At 37.4% G+C, this 20,522-nt stretch overlaps 1 protein-coding gene across 1 annotated transcript in view; it reads left to right on the top strand.

Moving 5' to 3' along the window:
• The window catches only part of OPN5 (opsin 5), a gene marked incomplete at both ends in the record, with an annotated part of 43,477 nt that extends 26,643 nt beyond the window's left edge, over positions 1 to 16,834 (top strand). The window contains one exon of the mRNA XM_081295410.1: positions 16,778 to 16,834. Coding sequence (XP_081151536.1) covers positions 16,778 to 16,834 — 57 coding nt within the window. The remainder of the gene's footprint in view (positions 1 to 16,777) is intronic.
• Between the last annotated feature and the right edge of the window lie 3,688 nt (positions 16,835 to 20,522).

A 20,522-nucleotide genomic window follows, 5' to 3' on the forward strand; every position in this document is an offset into this window, starting at 1 on the left:
AACCATTCAGGTCAGTGCAGATTTGCCTACAACGTAAAATTTAACATTGGTATTATAGTTCTGTATAATGAAGATAGAAAGTACACTTTCATTTTTTAACCGTTAAACTGAAATGTGGCCTTAAAAGAAAACCTGGGCTGGGGATATAGCTCAGTTGGTAGAGTGCTTGCCTCACATGTACAAGGCCCTGGGCCAGCATCACCACTGGAATAAAACAAACAAACAAACAAACAAACAAACAAAAAACCTGTGCAGAAGTAGCATAGTGGGGAGGGAAGAGAGAGTTTAAATTCTCTGGGGAAGAGATCCTAGAATTAATTCCTGCTACCAATTTAAAATATATGATTTTAAATCCACCAATCTATTTTTTTTAAATGATACCCTAAGAACTAGGAGACACAGAATTGTTATCACTATTGATACAGAAAGAGAAATTTGATCCTTGGAGTAGAAGGGAGAAAGAAAGGAATGAGGAAGTCATCAAAGGTTGGCTCCATATACCTGGCTGTGAGTGAATAATTTCCCGAGTTGAGGTGCTTCCCAGTAATATCTGATGATTTGAGGAAACTCTGTTACCAAACACTTCTGTAATTTTCAATTTAAGTTAGCTTTAGATTTAAAAAAATAAGAGGAAGAAGACATTGCATTTTGTGTGCTGGTAGTGGTGTTTGAGAGAGACCACAAAATCTTTTGAGCAGGCAAAGTGCACCTCCTCTGGGCTCTCATAAGTGCCTCGGTGCCTGACATGTGAAGGGAATTTGGAAATTAAGTGGTTGGAATCAAACAAGCAACTGTCAGGGGAGATTTGGAAACATGGGATGAACTATTGAATTGATAATCTAAAATCCTCAATCCCTGGTTTTTCATTTTAAACTCCCTTGTTTCTACGCACCTCTATTTAAACATGGCCTGTCCGATTAATAAATGAATGGATAAATGAATTTATAAAATGGGTATGAAGACTAGAGATGCCTTATTCACTTGGAAAGTTGGATTTTAAGAATCATAATAAAACCTAAATATATTTTGATATTTTTTTCCAAGTAGGGTGAGACAAGAGGAATATATTTCACAGTAAAATCCAATTATTTGATTCTTAAAATGTATTTTTCTCAAGAGTTACACATGCTGATTATTTACAACTGAAATGGTAGCTGAAAATTTTGTCTCCTTTAATTTTCTCTTGGAAAAACATACCACTGTCTTTGATGGTCTTTAGCGATAGGAACCACAGACCCCCTGAATGTGGCTATATCTTCATTAAACTAGTGTAGATGAGGAAGAAAGGACAAAGGAGAGGAGAGCAAGACAGGAACAGAGCCAGAGAGTGCTGATGAGCGGGGTGCTGAGGGGACCCATGACACCCGTGTAAGGAAGTGTCTTCAAGGTTTCCAGAGCCTCAGTGCACGTTTTATAGAGAGCGAAGATATATGTCATTACAGAAAAGAGGTTAGTGAAGACAGCATCAGCCGTTGGTTCAATAATTAATTTTGTTGGGAAGGAGCCAGGCCTCATTGTCCAGAAGGACAAAGTGATTATATTGGTATTATCTATTCCTCTTTTTACTTTTGATTAATGTGCATTAATTGTACATATTAATGACATTCAGTGAAATGTATCAATATGTGTCTGCCGTGTGTACTGATCAAACCCAGACTCCTTTTATCCACTCTCTCTCTCCCCTTCCCCAATCTCTAGTTATCACTGTTCTATATTCAGGTTGACTTTTTTTTTTTTTTTTTAACTTTCACACAGGAGAGGGAATCGGTAATACTTGTCTTTCTGTACCTGGCTTATTTAATTTAATGTAATGTCTTCCAGTTCCATCCATTTTGCTGCAATTGACAGAAGAACATTCTTCTTTATGATTAAGCAATATTTCATTGTGCATATAGATCACATTCTTTTTGTCCACTCATCCATTGATGAGCACCTGGGTTGATTCCATATTTGGCTATTGTTAATAGTACGTATTCCTCTCGTGAAAAGGTGGCAAAAGGCAAGAATTATAAGAGATATAGGAAACTTGGTAAGAGAACACAATCAAAAGCGTGCCTTTTATTTATTTTTTTTTAATACAACATAGCCTAAAGTCTCAAGCCTTTAGTATATGGCATAGAAAAACCCTTGGTGTCACTGCTGTGATCTTGGGTTATTTTTTTTAAAAAAATATACAACTTTCAACATATATGGTCAGCTGGCATGGGACTGTGTGGAATGTATTTTGAATTTAATACAGGAAATAAACATTGACATTTAAAGCACTTTTCTCAATTATTTTGAATATCTCCCTTAGCCATGCCAAATATGCCCTTGTATTACCGCAGGCCCTGGAGAACATAAAACATAAATGAGAGGAAAAAAAGCATTCTAAATTGTACATGTGCTTTACTGGTTTTATTTTTGTTTTAAACATTGGCCAAATCTACATAGCAAATACTGCATGCATTCACTGTACTTTATTTTATTTTATTTTTTCACTGTACTTTATATTTAGGAACTTTTATTAACTGCTGGCAGTATACAGCATCCTGAATATTTTGGGAGATGCAAAAGAAGGTAAAAAATGTGTTTTAATTGTTTAGGAACTTGGGATTTTAGAAGAAATGTTGCCTAACACACACACACACACACACATGTTTTAATTTTAATAGTTTCTAGATGAGGACCTATGTATACTATTCAGGCTTTGCTTTGACAGAATACTTTGAGAAACTCTAAAATATCAGGACAGGTCCTGGGAAATTTATTTGTGTATGTGCTTTTGGACTTTAGATGGAGAGAGGAATGTGGGGCTCCTGTAAGGTCCTAGAGGAGGATTCATTCATTGCCAGGGGCAATGATTTGTAATCTTTGGATGACCGAAAGCTGACTTGAGCAAGGAAAAACTTCAAGAATCAGTGGTTTTCTTCCTTAGGACACAATAAAAGGGATTTGCCAGGTGTCTGGGGGCACTGTAGATGACAATGTCTCTCTCCCTAACAGTGCCAAAGCATGGGAGACCAGCATATAAATTCAGAGTACAGTTTTGGAATTAGCCAGACCTGCCTGATGTCCAACTTGGGTTCTGTCATTTACCAGCTGTTTTAGTCAGCTTTTTCACTGCTGTGACTAAAAGGACCTAACCAGAACACCTGTAGGGGAGGAAAGGTTTATTTAGGGGCTCACAGTTTCAGAGGTCTTAGCCCACAGAAGGCCAGCTGTATTCCTCCAGGTGAGCTGAACATCATGGTAAGAGAGTGGTAGAGGGAAGCAGCTTAGATCATGGTGATCAGGAAGCAGAAAGAGAGGTCTCCCCTTGCTAGATACAAATATATAACCCAAAGCCATGCCCTGAATTCCTACCTTCTCCAGCCACATCCTACCACTTCAGTTACCACTCAGTTAATTCCTATCAGAGTATTAATTTGCCGATTGGGTTAAGACTCTCACAACACAATCATTTCTCTTCTAAACCTTCTTGCATTGTCTCTCATGTGAGGTTTTGGGGAGAAACCTCATATCCAAGCCAGAACACCAGCTGTGTGGGCAAATTACTTACTCCCTCAGTGTCCTCAGTTGTTGGACCTATGAAATAGAGACAGTCTTACCTCATTAAGATTTGTTGTGAATAATTAATGTGAAGTCTGTAAGACACTAAGGAAATTCTGCCCCATTGAAAGCACAAACAAATGGAAGCTATTATTATTTTAATTATTAGAAGAACCACACATAATTATTCCACATGGGTTTTGAAGTGACAACTGCAAACTCTTTTAAAGGTGGTAGGAGAATGTTTCTCAAGATGTTGGGTCACCATAGATCTAGGAGATGTTCTAGCTATTTGGGAAGGTGAGATACACACCAAAATTCGGTGGCAACACCCATTTTTAACTCACGTGAGTTAGAACTGGAACCTTGATAAGATACTTGTCCATTTGAGCCATAGTCAGAGGTGGCAGGCAATGCATTAGAAGGAGAGTAGAGGTCTGCATATTCCAGAGGAAGTCACCCTGGAAGGAGAAGAAGATTAGGGAAACCTGTCTGTTTAGCTCTGATGGAGTATCACGATGACTGGTCTTCTGGTGGACACTTAGCTGCAAAAGGAACTCAATAATTGCCTACTATAAATCTTTGTGAAACTAGAAGCAGAATCAGAAATTATCTTTGGGCTCAAGACAGCTACAGGAATTCTCATTACAAGGTCCTCTGATACCTAGCTGGAGTGTGTATTTAAAGCAGAGAAGTCTGCATTTTGAAGGCATATCCAGGATTTTTAACCTGTTAATGTCTATATATGATATTGCTGTATGTAGGGTGACTTAAATCCTTATTACCCAAATGTTATCTACAGACCCAGGGTTAGAAGTGCAGAACTTGGGCACCACACCTGAACCCAGAATCTATAATTTAACAAGATAACTGGCATACCTATTGGTCAAGTGAGTGGTTCTGTTAAAGCTAATATGGTTATACATCATTTCCCACTGAATGTGATAACAATCAGAACTTGCCTGAGCAATAACATCAAGCCCATAGACAGCTAGGTTAGAGAAGGACTTGGAGTCTTGAAAGTGTCCATGGGTACTGGAATGTGAGTCTTCTGTGAACAGGATACTCACTTGGTGTGATCTACCATCAGGACAAAGGGACAATGTGCTGTCAGGTATTCCAGGGGAGAATTCTGAGCACTGGAGACAGAGTCCATTCACCTCCCTGTGAAAGCAGGGCAGGGGAAAATGAAGCTGCTGGGTATTTTAGCATCTCTTCACATCCAGCTATGTTAGCAAGGATTGACTTGCTTAGACCTAACTTGTTTAGAAAGGATATTTTCTATTAATCTCTAAAATTATACTTTTCTAAATATTTTCTGCTTCTCAAGTGGCATCCGCTTCCAACACCCACCTGCCCCACATGCACACCCAAATGAACAAAAATGAACAGAATCTAACTTGCCAGAGGAAAAACAAAGCATCTGATCCATTTGAAAAAAAAAAGAGACAAATTTGCCAGCAAATGTGTGGGATTTATCCAGACTGTCCAGAATTAGATCTGAACCTACACATTTTGAAATTGCATCCATGTAGAAGCAAATCCACGTGTGAGTACAGGCTGGTGAAATGTGTGAAAGGATTGGAAGTGAAGAATAATGGCATGAAAGCAGCAAGTAACTCTCAACACTCCCAAAGATTGGATAAGTTGCCACCTTTCTCTAAATATAGGACCAGGCTTGAAAATTGTACAAATACTCTCAAGATAGTGTTTTGCAGGCATTTACTGCCAACAGGGCATCCATCCAAAGGATAATCTTATCCTGCAATTTGAGCCTGAATGTGGGGCACAGATGAGGACTTTCACTAAGGATGGGGGTAAAATGGGGCTCTCCCCAAAGTTTATACTTCTCCAAAGAAGGGAAGATGGGCCAAGGTGATAGAAGACCCCACTCACTTATTTTGAGCTATTTCCTGCTATTGGTGAATGTAGTGCCAGGACAGGGCTGGCAATCAGCAGTCAGGTTAACCTGAGACCAGGTGGGCTCCTCTGTAAGAAGTGGCTGGTTCAAGGGTACTCGTGACAAAGAGTTAAAGCAACTGGAGGATATAGGGATTAAGCAGATAAGGCAGAAATGAGAGTATGGAGGTGCATGTGAGTGTATGAGAGCTAATGAGCAACAGCGTTTCCTGTTTCATTCTGGGTGGCAGCAGCTGTTGCTAACCCAGGCCCCAAAGTTAAAGGCAGGCATTGGGAGGGTCCAATAAACTCAGGACTACGCAGGCAGAGGAGAGCAACCACTTCTTTTAAATGAATGTGGCCAAAAAATATTTGCTTGCAAAAATTAATGTAAAGAGGAAGCAGCGATGGCTTCTTTAAGTTCATTAAAAAATATTTTTATCAACTGGAGAAAAATTCCAGAAGTGGTTAAGTCATTCATTGTTCCTAGAATTTAGAATTGCAACATGAACTATCATCAGAATATCTAGCTATTGGTCTCATTTCTAGGCTGTTCCTGGGTAGTAGCATTCATGTTGATACTATTCATGCCAAGAATATCTAAATAATTCTTAGGATTAGGATTTTCTTTGTGTATATGTGGTACTGGGCGTTGAACCCAGAGACTCATACATGCTAGGCAAGCACTCCCCCACTAAGCTATCCCCAGTCCTTTTCATTTTATTTTTAAAATGGGGACTCACTAATTTGCCCAGATTGGGCTTGAACTAGCTATTCTGTCTCAGCCTCCCAAGTCACTGAGATTGCAGGTGTGTACCACCACATCCAGTTAGATATTTTCTTTTTTAGCACTGCAAGCAGAACTATAATAGTAGACTGTGATACTGGAAGGAAGAAAAGGAGTGATTTCTTCCATATTTAGTAGGCTAGTAGTGATTGGCTTTATTCAGTATTGTCTGAGTTTAATTTAATACAATGGTTAATTAACAGTGTATCATTTAATATAAATGATTTTTAAGTGAACAAAATCATTCATACCAGTCAGGTTGCTATTGTTATATTTCCCATTATAGCCTCTTACAGGGGTTTTCAAACTTAGGTTCTGTGCTTCAGAGTGGTTGAAATTATAGGGGAAGCTGTGCTTTCCCAGAAAATACTCTACTGGTTTTATTTCTGATTACAAACATAAATGAAGAATGGTGAGAAATTTTCTGAAATAGTGAGTCTCAGATGACAGCCCATTTTATATTGATTCTAATGTATGTGAATAGATACAATGTGTTCTCCTTACAGTGGAAACATAATTAATGTATGTATGAAAAGTTGAAGTTACTTGTCCAGAAGGAAATTTATCCAAAAAAAATAACAATTATAATATTAGAACTTCACAGGTGCCATACATTGGTCTTGTGGAGAGGTCAGCACACTACAACCCTTGGGCCAAATCCAGCCCACTGCTGGTTTTTGCAAACAATATTTTATTGGAACATAACCATGCCCCTTTGTTCCCATAGTGTCTATACCTACTTGTCCTTTTGAGTGATTTAGTGACATACCATCTCTCTTGTAAATCCTAACCTGTGCATGTTTTGGTGCCTCATAGAAAAACTTTACCAAAATCTGCTCTACTGTTCAACGTGTCTCAACAATTCGAAGGGATGTTCTTTGTCCCTTCTTAAGAAATTGAAGCACAGAGAGTTTATTCAATCTGCTCAAAATCACACAGCACATGCATGGAAGAGCTGGGCTTCCCCTCGCTCAATTGTCCTCCAGAGTTTGTGCCTCTTACTGCTCTGCTATATGAGTTGACAGCGATTTATTCCATCATTTAGGTTTTCATCTTCTTGCTTGCTTTAATTCCTAGTCTAGGTCTCTGACAATACTTGGGTTTCCTTGTTTGGTTTATAAATAGAATAGGGAGTTAAGAACTGAGGAGGTCTAGACCAGGTGCATCAAGTCCTAGCTTTGCTTATAGGATAAGGAACCAGTTATGTGAGGATAAGTTGAAGTAGACTTTATTTATTGACTGCTCCTATAAAGACTGAAGCAAAAAATAAGGCACACTTCTTATATGAAGAGGCTATGGTGTGGTGAAAAAAACTTCCAGAAGTTGCAGAGGGAGTAGTAAGAGCATCAGAGGGTTACCCTAAATCACATGGGGGAGGGAAGAGGATGAGACTCCGGGGTATTCTTGGAAAAGAGAAACCCTGATAAGTGTTGGTTAGGAAAAATATTCTAGGAGGGTCTTCAGAATCAGAGTTTTGTGAGAAAGAGCATACTGTGTATTTTAGTATAATGTCTCTGAGGCTCCGAGAAGTTGGGGAGGAGACAAGGAAAGGGTTTATAAATGTCTTTAAAATCACATTATCATGGTCAGTAGGTTCTATTGCTCGTATGTGTTGTGGGAAAGTATGTGAGTGTATCTAGTATGTGTAAATTGCTTTTCGATTTCCATTTTAGACCATACATTTTGAGGCCAAGGTAGCCGTTATTCCTATCAAAATGCAGCATTTGGAGCCCAGGTATTAGAGTTGCTGAGGGATGCTCATTTAAATTGCAGACCATCTGGCCTTTTGCCACACCCTACATCAGACTGTTTGTGGAATGATGCCTACAATCTGCATTTAAATGAATGTCCCAGGTAATTCTTATATACTCCACAATTCCAGAAGCATCAAAGGATGACTTTAAAAAGAAACAGGAGAAAAATTAATCCAGACTAGGGTCGGAAGAGTGGTGCCTGGGCTGTGGAGGAGGGACCAATGGAATTTAAAAGTGTTTTGAAAATAAAAATAGACAAGAGCTGGTGATTAATGAGATGTGAGCTCTGGGTAGCAAAGGAAAAGGAAATGTTCTTCTTTATTAAAAACATTCCGATTTAAGTTACTGGCATGAGATAGGGAATGTTTTTCTCCTACCCCAAAGTACCTCTTCCTGCCTTTTCTCCTAGGTCAATTCACATAGTTGCTCATTAACTTCCTTAGTGTTCATTCTGGAAATGAAACATGACAGTTTGGAAATGCGTCCCAGTTTACTTCTCTAGAAATTCAAAACTATGTACAGAATAGTTGTTTGGAATGTATAATTATATAAACTTGCAATGAAGAGCCTGACACATAAGATATGTATATTTTTGAAATTGACTTGCCAAATTTGATGTGGAGCCTGGCAAGAAGGGAAATTTAGTTCAATTAAGGAGTCTGTTCTGTGGGAGGATTGGCCACCAGAGAGCTTATGATGATCTGTTTATAAACCAACAACATAACGTTTCTCTTTTTTTTTTCTATGAGAAAATGTGATTTTGTTGATTGTCTTTATCATCCCACACTTGTGTTGATGAAACCCTCCAAATGGAATCCTCAGACTTTGCAATATCCCAAGCTCATCTGTCGTAGAAAACCCAAAAGTGGGAGAAGAGGTTCCTTCTATATATTTGGAGGATACCCATTCAAAGATACAGTTTGCTTTGGTTATTCTCAGCAGCCCAGGAGAAGAGCACAAGTCCCTGTTGTGATTCTAGCAAAGCCCTGAACAGCAGGAATATTGAAAAGAAAATGACAAAGGGAGGCATCAGAAGAGGGTTCTGCCTCTGGTTCACTATGTGACCTCAGCCCAGTAAGTGCCTGGGTGATAATATTGAATGAAACATGAATTTAGTCTCCTCTGGGAGCTTATTCTTCTCCAGCAAAAAAAAAAAAAAAAAAAAAAAAAAAAAAAAAAAAAAAAGCAGTCAGGGGACTTAGAAAGTTTGGCTTTAAAAAGGAAGTACTTCTGGAACAGAATCTTGAAGAAAAAGTTAGATTTTCAAGTATAGGAGGAGGTGGAGAGTCTGGTCCCGGCAGAAGCATGACCAGAAGACAGAGAACAGTTTATGTTGGATGCACTCAAGGGTGTGTAGGAGGAAATGAGGGGGTGCAGAGGAGTAGGAAGAAGATCCCAGAGAGCTGTACAAGTTGTTATTTGAAGAATGCATTTCATTCTAGAGAATGAAATGAAGTAGAAGGCAAAGAAATGATTTGGGAGACAAGGGATGTGGTAGAGATAGGAAAGGCGCCTGAACTAGGATTGTGGTCATTAAAATGTCCAGAAAGAGAAGCAGGACAAGAAGCAGCTGAAAAGCAAAATCTAATTTCATGTGAGAAAAGTGGGGACTTCTGGGAGAGGCTGTTGTTGATGACAATGTCCATCCCAATCCCTATACTGTTGTTATGTTTATTTCTGAATTTAGTTTTGAAAACTACTGTGTCCTTCTCCATGCAGCCTATTTTTTTTTTTCTTCTCTACAATCAGAATAACAAAATTTCTGGTTGTGAAGAGCTTACACTGTGCCTGACATAGGCAGACAAGTTAGCTTACAAATGTTAGTTTCCTGACATCCCACCTCCAACCTATTTACCCTGCCAGGAGAGAAGTTTTTAACAAGAAATATCAAAATGATCACCCTAGCAATATCCTAGTCAACCATCTTGGCTGAATTGCTCCAGTCCAGAATGGTGGTCCAATTACCAACTAGAGAGTGTTAGACCCATGCTTCCCATGTCCTGCAATGCACATCTCAGTCTAGTGAGTAAGGACCTCACTCTTTACTGAACTGGGACTTGTGAAAGCTGGTCTAGAATGTCTGACCAAAGAAAATCAGGCTATCTCCATCTGTAACAGCTTTACTCCACATCGATAATCTGATTTGTTCTGTTGCAGATGACATACTGAGTTGAAAGGGGCATGGATTGGTGAAAGCAGGCTTTTTTTTTTTTTATGACTGGCAGAACAGTGCAAAGGGGTGTCCTGATAGGAAGGGTCATCAGTTTAGAAAGCCATGTTTACATCTGATGGTTTTGCCGAGATATCTGAGAGCCTTTCAAGGATTTTTTTTTTTTTCAGGCAAAAGCTATAGCTCCAGTGAGGAAAGCATTGGTTTTCAATGCCCCAATATTCTCTTTCTTAACAGTTAGTGTGTAAGTCATTGCCCAAGCCCACTGCAGGCTCCAGATGTGGATTTCATGTAGGCAGAAACTGCAATTCTTCCACTGAATTCCTTCTTAATACTCTTGGGACATCCCCCTTTTTAGAAATCTTTGCAGAATATGAAGTCAAACCAGAGAAACCTGAATTCATTTTTGGTAAAGAGGACATTGGAAAATCATCATCCTCATGACTCAATAGAATGGCTTTTATCTTTCTTTCTTTCTTTTTAACTTTATTTGGAACTCCCAAACAGAAATAAAATAAGAAGCTTCTACCTTCATTTTAAACTCTTAGGTAAAGAAAAAAGTCATTATGCCCTGCTAGAGAGAGAGCAGAAATAGGAATGTTAGAGGATGGAAACTGAAGCACCTTATAAATTTTGAGTGGATTGTAAACACAAAATAGATGAATGGAAAGGGACTGCCAGGAGACCGTGAAATGGTCCAATTGGGAAATGACTAATGCATGAACACAAATCTTGGTGACAGGCAGGTTAGCGATCCATGAACTTTCTAAAGGTTAAATGAACAATAATAGGATTTTGTTAATGCACAAAGTGAATTGAAAGCACAAAATACATGACTCAAATATGCAAGTACCTTGAATTGGGCATAATTCAAAATAATGAGGTCTGTTAAAAATAATGACATTTAGAGTAAAAGAGCAGTTAGTGAGAATTTGCCTAAAAAGCACCTAAGTGATAGTTGCCCAATGATCTCATTGTTAGCAGGAGAGAAAATTCTTTTTTCTATAATAAATTAGGCATTTTGGAAATGGGTTCCAGGTCAACTGCAAATTCCTTAGGATTCCCTGGCAACAAAAAGCCTCAGCCCTCTCCCAACGCAGCAGCTTCAGTTCAAATGAAGGTTTTCACCAGGCTTTAGGTCCACTATCGCATTATATCCCTTGAATGTTTGACATACTCCATTCTTGGTTATTTAAAAACTGGTTCTGTTTTAACTCCTATTAAAATTTTAGTTGATTTTAACTGTGATAGCACATCTAACAGGTTCATAAGAGAAAAAGTTATGAACTTTTTGAACTTTTTTTTAAATTACAAATACAATTTACATTCCACTTTTTAAATGCAAAAGGCTTTGTGGGAAAAAGGCTGAGATTATGAGTAGACATGATACTGCCTCCGGATGTCCCAGCTGGAGTCTCCTTGACTGCTGTCACCACTGGTGACCTCTCTTGATTCTGAGGTGTGGGAAGAATTTCATCCCCATTTTAATGAAAGCAGCAAATAATTTACCTTTGCTTGAATGAATCTTGCAAACCCCATGAGATTAGTCATTTTTCTTAAACCTTGTTGTATGTAGTAAGAGATGCCATCATCTATACATGCATTTTTTCCTGGTTTAATATATTTTGAACAACTTTTACAAAATTTTTCAAAAAGGCACGAAAAAGAGAATAATATAACCAAGTCTTATGTATCCATGCCCCAAATTCAAGAGTGGCCAACACATAAACTATATTCTTTCACATTTATACTTATCTACTTTCTTCCCTCCCTATCACTCTCCATTATTTTGAAGAGAATAACATCCTGCAATATCATCACACTATTATGAGTATCTGCTTTGTGAGAACAAGATTCTCCAAAGCACAATCCCCTAAACTCAGTACTTCACAATTATTGTAAAAATAATAGATTCTGATTATCAAATACTTTGGGAAAATGATATCATCACTGCATTTTGAAGAGTTGTCTTATTTATGAGCACAAGAATGGTTCTGAGAAGTTTGCAAATAGAAACTTACTTAAACCAGTATCTTCCAAACTTGAATCTAGAACTGTTTATTTACAGGAGACTTTATTTACATCCTATGGAAGAAATATTAAAGGACATTATTTATAACATTGATCAAGTACTTACTATGTGCAAGGTCTTCTGTTAAATATTTTCATATGGATTTAATTCTTATAATAATCATGTGAGATGGGATTTATATATGAATATATTACCCCATTTTCAAAAGAGGGAATTGAAGCTCAGAAATATATGATAACTTGGCAAGGTCACACAGAAGGTGAGCAGGTATAGGATTTACTCTAGGTCCAGGTGACCTGTAAACCAGAGTTCTTGGCCACCACAGTATACATTTAAAAGGGGTCTTAACAATAGCTCAAGACCTGTGCATCCTTTGCTGGTTCTAATATAGTCCTAATTTCTTACAGTAATGAGGGGAACAAAGATATAACAAACACATTTGGTCAAAGTCAATAGAATAGAATTATTCTTACCTCTATTGTCTATTATAATATTTCCAATGCCTTTGGAGAGGGGAGGATGAATATTTCTTGTTCAGCAGTTAAGGCACAGAAAATGTCTCACCCAAGGTTAAAAGTTCACTACAGGGCTGGGGATGTGGCTCAAGCGGTAGCGCGCTCACCTGGCATGCATGCAGCCCGGGTTCGATCCTCAGCCCCACATACCAACAAAGATGTTGTGTCCGCCAAGAACTATATATATATATATATATATATATTAAAAATTCTCTCTCTCTCTCTCTCTCTCTCTCTCTCTCTATTAAAAAAAAGTTCACTACAGAGCTGAAATTAGAACTTAGATATTTATGTCCAGGGAAAATTTCTTTTTTTTCCTTATTTCTCTTCCTCTCTCTCTTTTCATAGTACTGGGGATTGAATCGAGGGACTAAGCTACATCCTTAGCTGTTTTTGTTTTTGTGACAGGTTCTCAATAAGTTGTTGAGGCTGGCTTTGAACTTGCAATCTTTCTGTTTCAGCTTCCAACTCAGGAGATTTCCTGAGTTGCTGGGATTATAGGTGTGTACCATCACACCTGCCAGGGCAATTTTCTTTTGACTGCACAATGAATATTGCATTGACAAATAGGATCTGCCCCTACTCTTGATTTGTTCTGTTTGATATAAACTAGGGATGTGGTGGATCCTGTCTAACCCAGAATTACTTGACAATGGTGCATGCATTGGTGGTAATACTCTTCTCAAAATATTTTAGACAGGGTCTGGTGCCTTTGTTAGCATCTACATAATATTTTTCATATTTTAGAGTAGGAAGGGAGAAATTGAAAGATTTAGTGTTCTGAGGACAACCTAGGGACTATCTTCACATCCTTTTTACTCCTTTAGACCATGGAAAATGGCTCTGATCTGAGTCCCATCAGTGGTGGGAGAGCCTCTGTGGAACCACTCAATGTTTCCTTCATGGAGGTATCTATCCATAGCTGAGAATGGGCAAAATAGAAAATGGCAAGGATAGCTATTTGCTATCTTTCTCAATTTTCCGTCAAAGTACTGCTTCTAGATGGCATTGTAGGTATATTATCCTCTGAGTACCAAATCATGCAAAAAATTACAAATAATTATACCATTATTTTCAAATGTATTATGGGAAGTAGGACAGTTGTATAATAGCTACAGAAAATTAAGCACTAGCATTATTAGAGCTTTTTCAAACAAACTAAACACTTCTGATTAACTAGGCATTTATTCTGGCTGAGACAGACTTGTGTAGAGATAGGGAACATTTAGATGTAAGACTGCTAATAATGAACATTGTCACTTCATTAAAGTAGGTCAAGGTAAGCAAATGTGATAGGTTTTTTTCCACATCTATAATTACCAAGGGTAATTCAGTAAATTTTTGTCCTGCATATATCTGGACCATTAAATTATGTAATAAACAATCATTCATTGCAGGTGATTAAAGGGAAATGCCTCTGGAGAGATTAAAAGAGGTACCATGATTCTACTGTTTATTATATCCACTCTCATAATTAAGGAAAGTATAAACTTAAAACTTACTATTAAACATGTGGAGGCCATGGTATAGTGAAGGGTGCATTGATGCTGGAATCAAATAACTAGGGTTAGGGAATTGCTTCTTACCTTTGACAGTGGGGTCTTAGGAAAATAGTTTGTCTCTTTGAGCTATGGTTTGCTTATTTGAAAATGAGGAAAATAGTAAATATTTAATTTTTTTTGGGGGGGTGAACAAATTATATATGGACTTGAAAAGTCCTAATTTTATTAATAATAGTGATTTTAAAAAACAAGGGCAATAAAGTCAGAGTAGAAAGGCATCAACCAAAGGCAAGAATTCTTACAAGAGTTGTCGTTTCTGGGTGTGCAAACATGAGACCTGCTCCTCCAAGACAGGACTGCCTCAGGCAGCCCCGTGGCTTTACCAGGGAGAAGAAGATCAGTCAGTCCAAGAGATAGGAACCAGAGAAAAGCAGAAGAGCCCGTCACACATTAGATGTCACACAAAGAGATGCAATAAGTACTGACTTTCGCATCTGTGCCACCAACAGGAAAGAAAGGCGAAATTCTCTCTGCCTTGGCTACCTGGTTTCTTGTTTCAAGTATGCATAATGGTAGCCAATGGTCTTTGTGTGGTGAAAAAGTAAATCGTGTTTGAACTGATTGGGTTTAAATTAGGTTGCCATAATCCAGAGTCAAAAACCGCTTATTTCGTGCTCCCCCAGGAATCCTGCTAACACCAAACTTTGAAACCAATGAAAGTTTTAAGCACTCACTTGCCATGGGAAATCAGTAATCATATTCATGGTTCCCTCCTGGAGGTACTGAGGCTCAGAGGCCTTCCCCAAAGACTTCCCAAATGACACAGATGGTTAAGGATGGAGTAGAGATGACTTCATGACTCAGGGCTTTCCCACCTACTTCTTCTCCTGAAAGTTAATTGAGTGTTTAGTAAAATATTCCAAGCATGGCTGTTGCTCTATAATAATAATATTACTAAGGAAAAAGGAGGCAGAGGTAGCAAGGGTAAGTGGATATATCTGCAATATGTTGTGGGTAACTTTCAGAGGGATTTTGGAGATGTGGTTGAAAAAGAGACAGAGAAAGGCTGCAGTAATTACTTCCTATATAGGAAGATAGGGTATATAATTTTTCCAAATTAAAGAGAATGCCTTCCTAGAGGTCTTAGGGGACACTGGAGAAGAGCAGGAGAAGGATGCAGCTAATAACTTGGTGGGGAGGTGAAAAAGTGAGTTAAAACAAAAAAGTCAGTTAAAGGTGAGTGAACGGACAATTTGAGGAATTTCCATCATAAGTTAGGTTAGAAGGGAGTAAGTGGAGGGTTTCCTGGACTTAGAATAAGTTCTGGCAGTTCTGTCTCTGGAAACTACCCTTCCCTCCAATTTATCTGAGTATTGTTAGCATGATATGGGTCCTTCCATATAACTTCTTATTTCCACATGGGAGAGAAAAATTAAAAAGATGGAAAATATTGGATAAAACCAATGAATCTCAAAGCCCTTGAGACTTTTCAGCGGAATCACAGACAACTAAAGCTACCTTCTTTGTGTTGAATCTTAGTGTAGAAGAATCTAGATTGAAGGTTTGGGGTTAGAGTCTGGGGAAGTTCAAAAAAAGGTGCTAAAAGAAGCATATCTAGGAGAATGTATTTCTAGGAAAACAACCCTGTGCAGAATCCCAGATGCAAGACAATCAGACTTCTTTCCTAAACCCATCCCCATTCCCTTAACAAAGATTAACAGAGAAATGTATATGGTCACATGTCAATCTTTGACTATCATGTATCCTTAGTACAGCTCTTCTTACTAAAGTTTATTTAACATACATCATTGTGGCATGGTTATATGATGCAAAGCTTAAGAAATCAAGCTACACAGTCTTCTGGAGCATAGAAAGAGAAAACAAGGATAAAAGGCTGATGACCAAGTAAAATAAGTAGATGAAGGAACCAAAGACTTTTGAGGAAAAAACTTCTATGTATCATCTACCTACCTACATATGTATTCATCTATCAATTCATCTATTTATATTCATATTCATGCATGTATGCATGTATATAAATCTTTATATACACATGTGTTTGCATGGATACAATAGGTCTATCTTTCACCTAAACTTTTGGCTTTTGTCAAGATATGTGGTGAATAATAATTGTGTTATTTTTGCAGTTCTCTGAAATTGGAAAATTGGGCATTTTCTTGTGGTCATTGTTCATATTTTAAAAGTAGACTGCTTTTACACATTTCTAGTGGGACACAAAACAGTTGGTTGTTCTAGTTATTAATTCAACTGGGTTCAGACACTACTTTTAGAACTCTCTCCTTCCCATTGGGCTTTCAATTATAGGGTTTATCTGGAGTTCCCTAAGGTAAAGCATTAAATCTGCTGCTCTGTAAAACAAAACAAAAAGCAACCATCCAACCATCTAACCAAGCGATTCCCACCTCCACCTCAGTGTCCATACAAGATTCTGGTCTCAGAGAGTATGGCTCAAGGGTTGGAAAGCATCCACTCTGTTCTGCCTCTGTGAATGGGTATGAACAGCTGTTGAATAGATGCTGAAATCAGTAAACATATTGTATCTCAAAAATGCAGTTCTCTTCAACAGAGCAGGTCCAGATTTACCCTGTTACAGCTGTGTTATGGATGGAGAGAGTCACAGTAATGATGGTGACTGTGGTAAAAAAAAAAAAAATATCTACTTAAATTCTGAAATCTCACTCCTGTTCACCAGGGCTTCACAGCTAAATGGCAAGCTCCAGTACATGTTTTGAAATACTGAAAACAATGTAGTGTTTATTTGTATTTATGTTTTAAACTTGAGAAAATACATGGTCAGTGCCAACTTAAGTGTTGTTATTGAAGTTTAACCACAAGTATATAACATGCATGTGTTAAGTGCTCATTCTATATAGGTGATTAAAAACTAGTGACCTAAGATGGAAAGGATATCCCGAGCAATGGGAAGATGCAGAGTAGCATAAGCTTTTCATTTATTGTGATAGCAATTGATGCATTTACTATTGTAAAAATGTCCTTCCCCTGTAGATGGTTAGAATTTTGAATATTATCTGGGAAACTTCTAGAAGCATAATCTGTCAAGTCAACTTGTATACAGCATTTGTAAGTACTCTCTATGAGAATATTCAGAAGATGTTTTAGCATTTGACTCATTAGTTCTAGCCTAGTTGTGTGTCGAACTGAAGGACACATTTGAGTACTGCGCTGGGAAAAAAAATGGATTAGTTCTTTTCATCTCTGTCAGTTTCTCTTTACCCACACATTTAAAATAATTTCTCTCACTTTCTTTTTAAGCCACAGCTGTGTTATTCAAGTACTTTCTTTTTTCAATAAAGAAAATATACTGCATTGACATTCTGAATCATTTTGGTTTTGTTGGTATTGTTTATTTTAAATCTAAAGATTCAGCAACACAATGGGTAATAAATGTGAGGCTTTGACAGAACTAAAATAAGGGAACCTACATTAAAGGAACCAGCCAAATTGCACAATTCAGTAATTCTCCACTTGCCCATAACAGTGATTTGTGTGGTTTTTGAAAACCACAAGGCTTAGGTAAAAATGCTCACTAGTTGGGAATATTTCTAAACATTTGGCAGCACTGGAAGTTATCCAGACAACTCAGAATTTCTCTTGAGTTATGGCACTGATTTCCTTGTATAAACAATAGGAAATCTCCCAAGGTTGCACTCTAAAAATTGCCAAAACATTTTCTACTGTAACATTGATTCCTTCTTTTTTTTTAATATGGCTTTTTTTCTCTTTTTTATGATTTTATTTGTGTATTAATTTTGCATTTCAATTCTTGAACAGGCAAGATTTTCTGGTTAGTAGAGGTGGTTCTCCCATCACCATAAGTAGAGCAGTCATGCAAATAGCAGCACAGGTCTCCAAAATTTAGAGAGACATGCTCTCCAATGATCCCAATATTGTAGCAAACATGTTAATCCTATATTATGGCCATCTAAGAAAGAAACAAAATCTTGCAGACAGTATTGAGGAAAAGAAGAAAACAAGAGGGGATTCAAGTTTATGTGTATGGGGGTGTGCATGTATGTGTGTGGGGGAGAGAGAGAGAGAGAGAGAGAGAGAGAGAGAGAGAGAGAGAGAGAGAGAGAGAGAGAAGGGAACTACAGACACATTAGAAGTAAACCCACGCTCATGCAGTGACAGACACATTTTAAAAATATTTTAAAATATTGCTATTAATAAATACTGCTCTTTTACAAAAGCCATGTAAAACAAAGGCTATTCAATGCTGCAATAACATCAATCAAACATAACTAAAACTCCCAAGTCACCCCTTCCCCTCATCTCAGATGTTAAGCACAAAGTCTATCGCTTGCTTGTGCCACAGTCGAATGCCAATGGGCAGGGGGACCCTGCCCCATGCAGTCTTTTAGGGTCAGGCTTCTTCCATTTTGTGACATCTCCATCTTCAATATGCAGTCTCCTGGGTTGCTACAAAAGCAGGCAGTGAGAATGGAGACTCAGGAGGTGACATTTTACTTCATGTCAGGATGTTTTATGTATGGTTTCACCTACTTTCCTTTGTCCAGCATAGAGTCATGTGATTTGAACCACCTGAAACAAGATATGGAGGAACGAATCTTTCTGTGAGCCCAAGAAGAAAATGAAATGATTTTGTTGAAAACATGACATAGGTGGTTTGTATTTTTATTTTATTTGTTCAAATCTTTTCAGGTCTTAGTTAAAATATAGTAGGGGGTAAATAATATTATTCAATATTAATTAAGTTCCTGGTACATCCTGGAAGCTCTACAATACGAATTTACTTCAGTTGTAAATCATTTTACATGTGTAAGTAGACAGTATTATATTATCACTCATTTTATAGATGAGGAAAATGAGATGTAATCAAGAACTTGTTTGGTGATATTATCAGAATTGAGTTTGGATCTGTTCATTTTCTGTGAGAGCCAGAGATCTCACTCACTGAGAGCTATTGTTTAATCAAATATTTGTCTCACACATGGTGTTTGGGTTGAATCTCTCTTGATGCAGAAGTAGGTACTTTGCCCTTCTGTACCTAATCCTCCTCATTTACAAAAGAGGGACCAAAAAAAAAAAAAAAAAACAAAACCAAAACACTTCCTACTCCCTTGGCATTTCAAACCAAATAGTGTAAACACTGCAAAATTCTCTCCAATAAAGGCAGCACCATATTCTTATAATGTAAGTGTGACTTATTTTTCAAAGAGTTAATACATTCACTTGGTTTAGATGTCAAAAGATACCTCAGACTCTAAAGTAAAAATTCTCCCAATTGCTTCTATTCCTCTATACTCATTTCCCCCAAGGAAAATGATTGTCCCTGGATTTATATGGGTAATGGTAATTTTTTTTTAAATTTGTAGAATTCTTATGCCCTTTCAGAGATGGATTATTTTTCTTTTCTTTTTTTGAGATGGATTATTTTTCTAAATGCAAGTTTTGTTCTGTTGGCTTGAAATGAACAAGTTAGATTGGTGTTCAGTCTGTGGTCATACACACTGCTTCCTCATTTGTTTTGTCTGCTAGTAGGCTTTAGTGTAGGGATATAGTCTGGTTTATTTAACCAGTTCAATATTGATTGACATTGAAGTTGTTCAGCATATTTTAAAATTTTTACATGTGTGAATTTAATTGTAGGACATATTATTAGAAGATCTATCATAAGAAATTAGTTAACATTTAAATAATATCTTTGCATGTGATGATTGGATTTGGTGTTAGTGTTAGCAGTGTGAAGCCATGATAATTATGATAAAGATCAAAATACATAGCATCTTTTTGGCTATCTGAGAATGAAACTACTGCTAAAAGAAATGAAATTATGATCAGTAAGATTAAAATTAGAAAAAAATTTCACCATTTTCAGGTGTTTGACCTGTGTTTTTCCTCCAGTTTCTTAGTCTATGTATTTAAATAACAAGTAATATTTCTATTCATTATAACATTGTTGGAAGAAATGATAATTCCACTTAAAGTTAATAAAGCTAGTTTAGATGATATTTTTGATTATGTAATCATATTTTGTTTAATTCTGAATTATAAATGGACACCATCGACCTGCCAGCAGAATCATCAACTGGTTTCAACATTCACTTCAGATTATCTAAAATGGAGACTAGATGGATGGGTAAACACAATGTGATCTGCACATACAGAGGAATATTAGCTGTAAAAGTAAATGAGATCCTGATGGATGCTGCAGAATGAGTGAACCTTGAAAATATGCTATGTGAATGAATCCAGACACAAAAGGATGCAGGCAGTATGATTCCATTTGTATGAAATGTCCAGATCAGATTGGTAATTGACAGAGGGGA

Source organism: Spermophilus citellus, assembly GCF_964194105.1.
Source record: "Spermophilus citellus genome assembly, chromosome: 5".
In the NCBI taxonomy this organism is placed as follows: domain Eukaryota; kingdom Metazoa; phylum Chordata; class Mammalia; order Rodentia; family Sciuridae; genus Spermophilus; species Spermophilus citellus.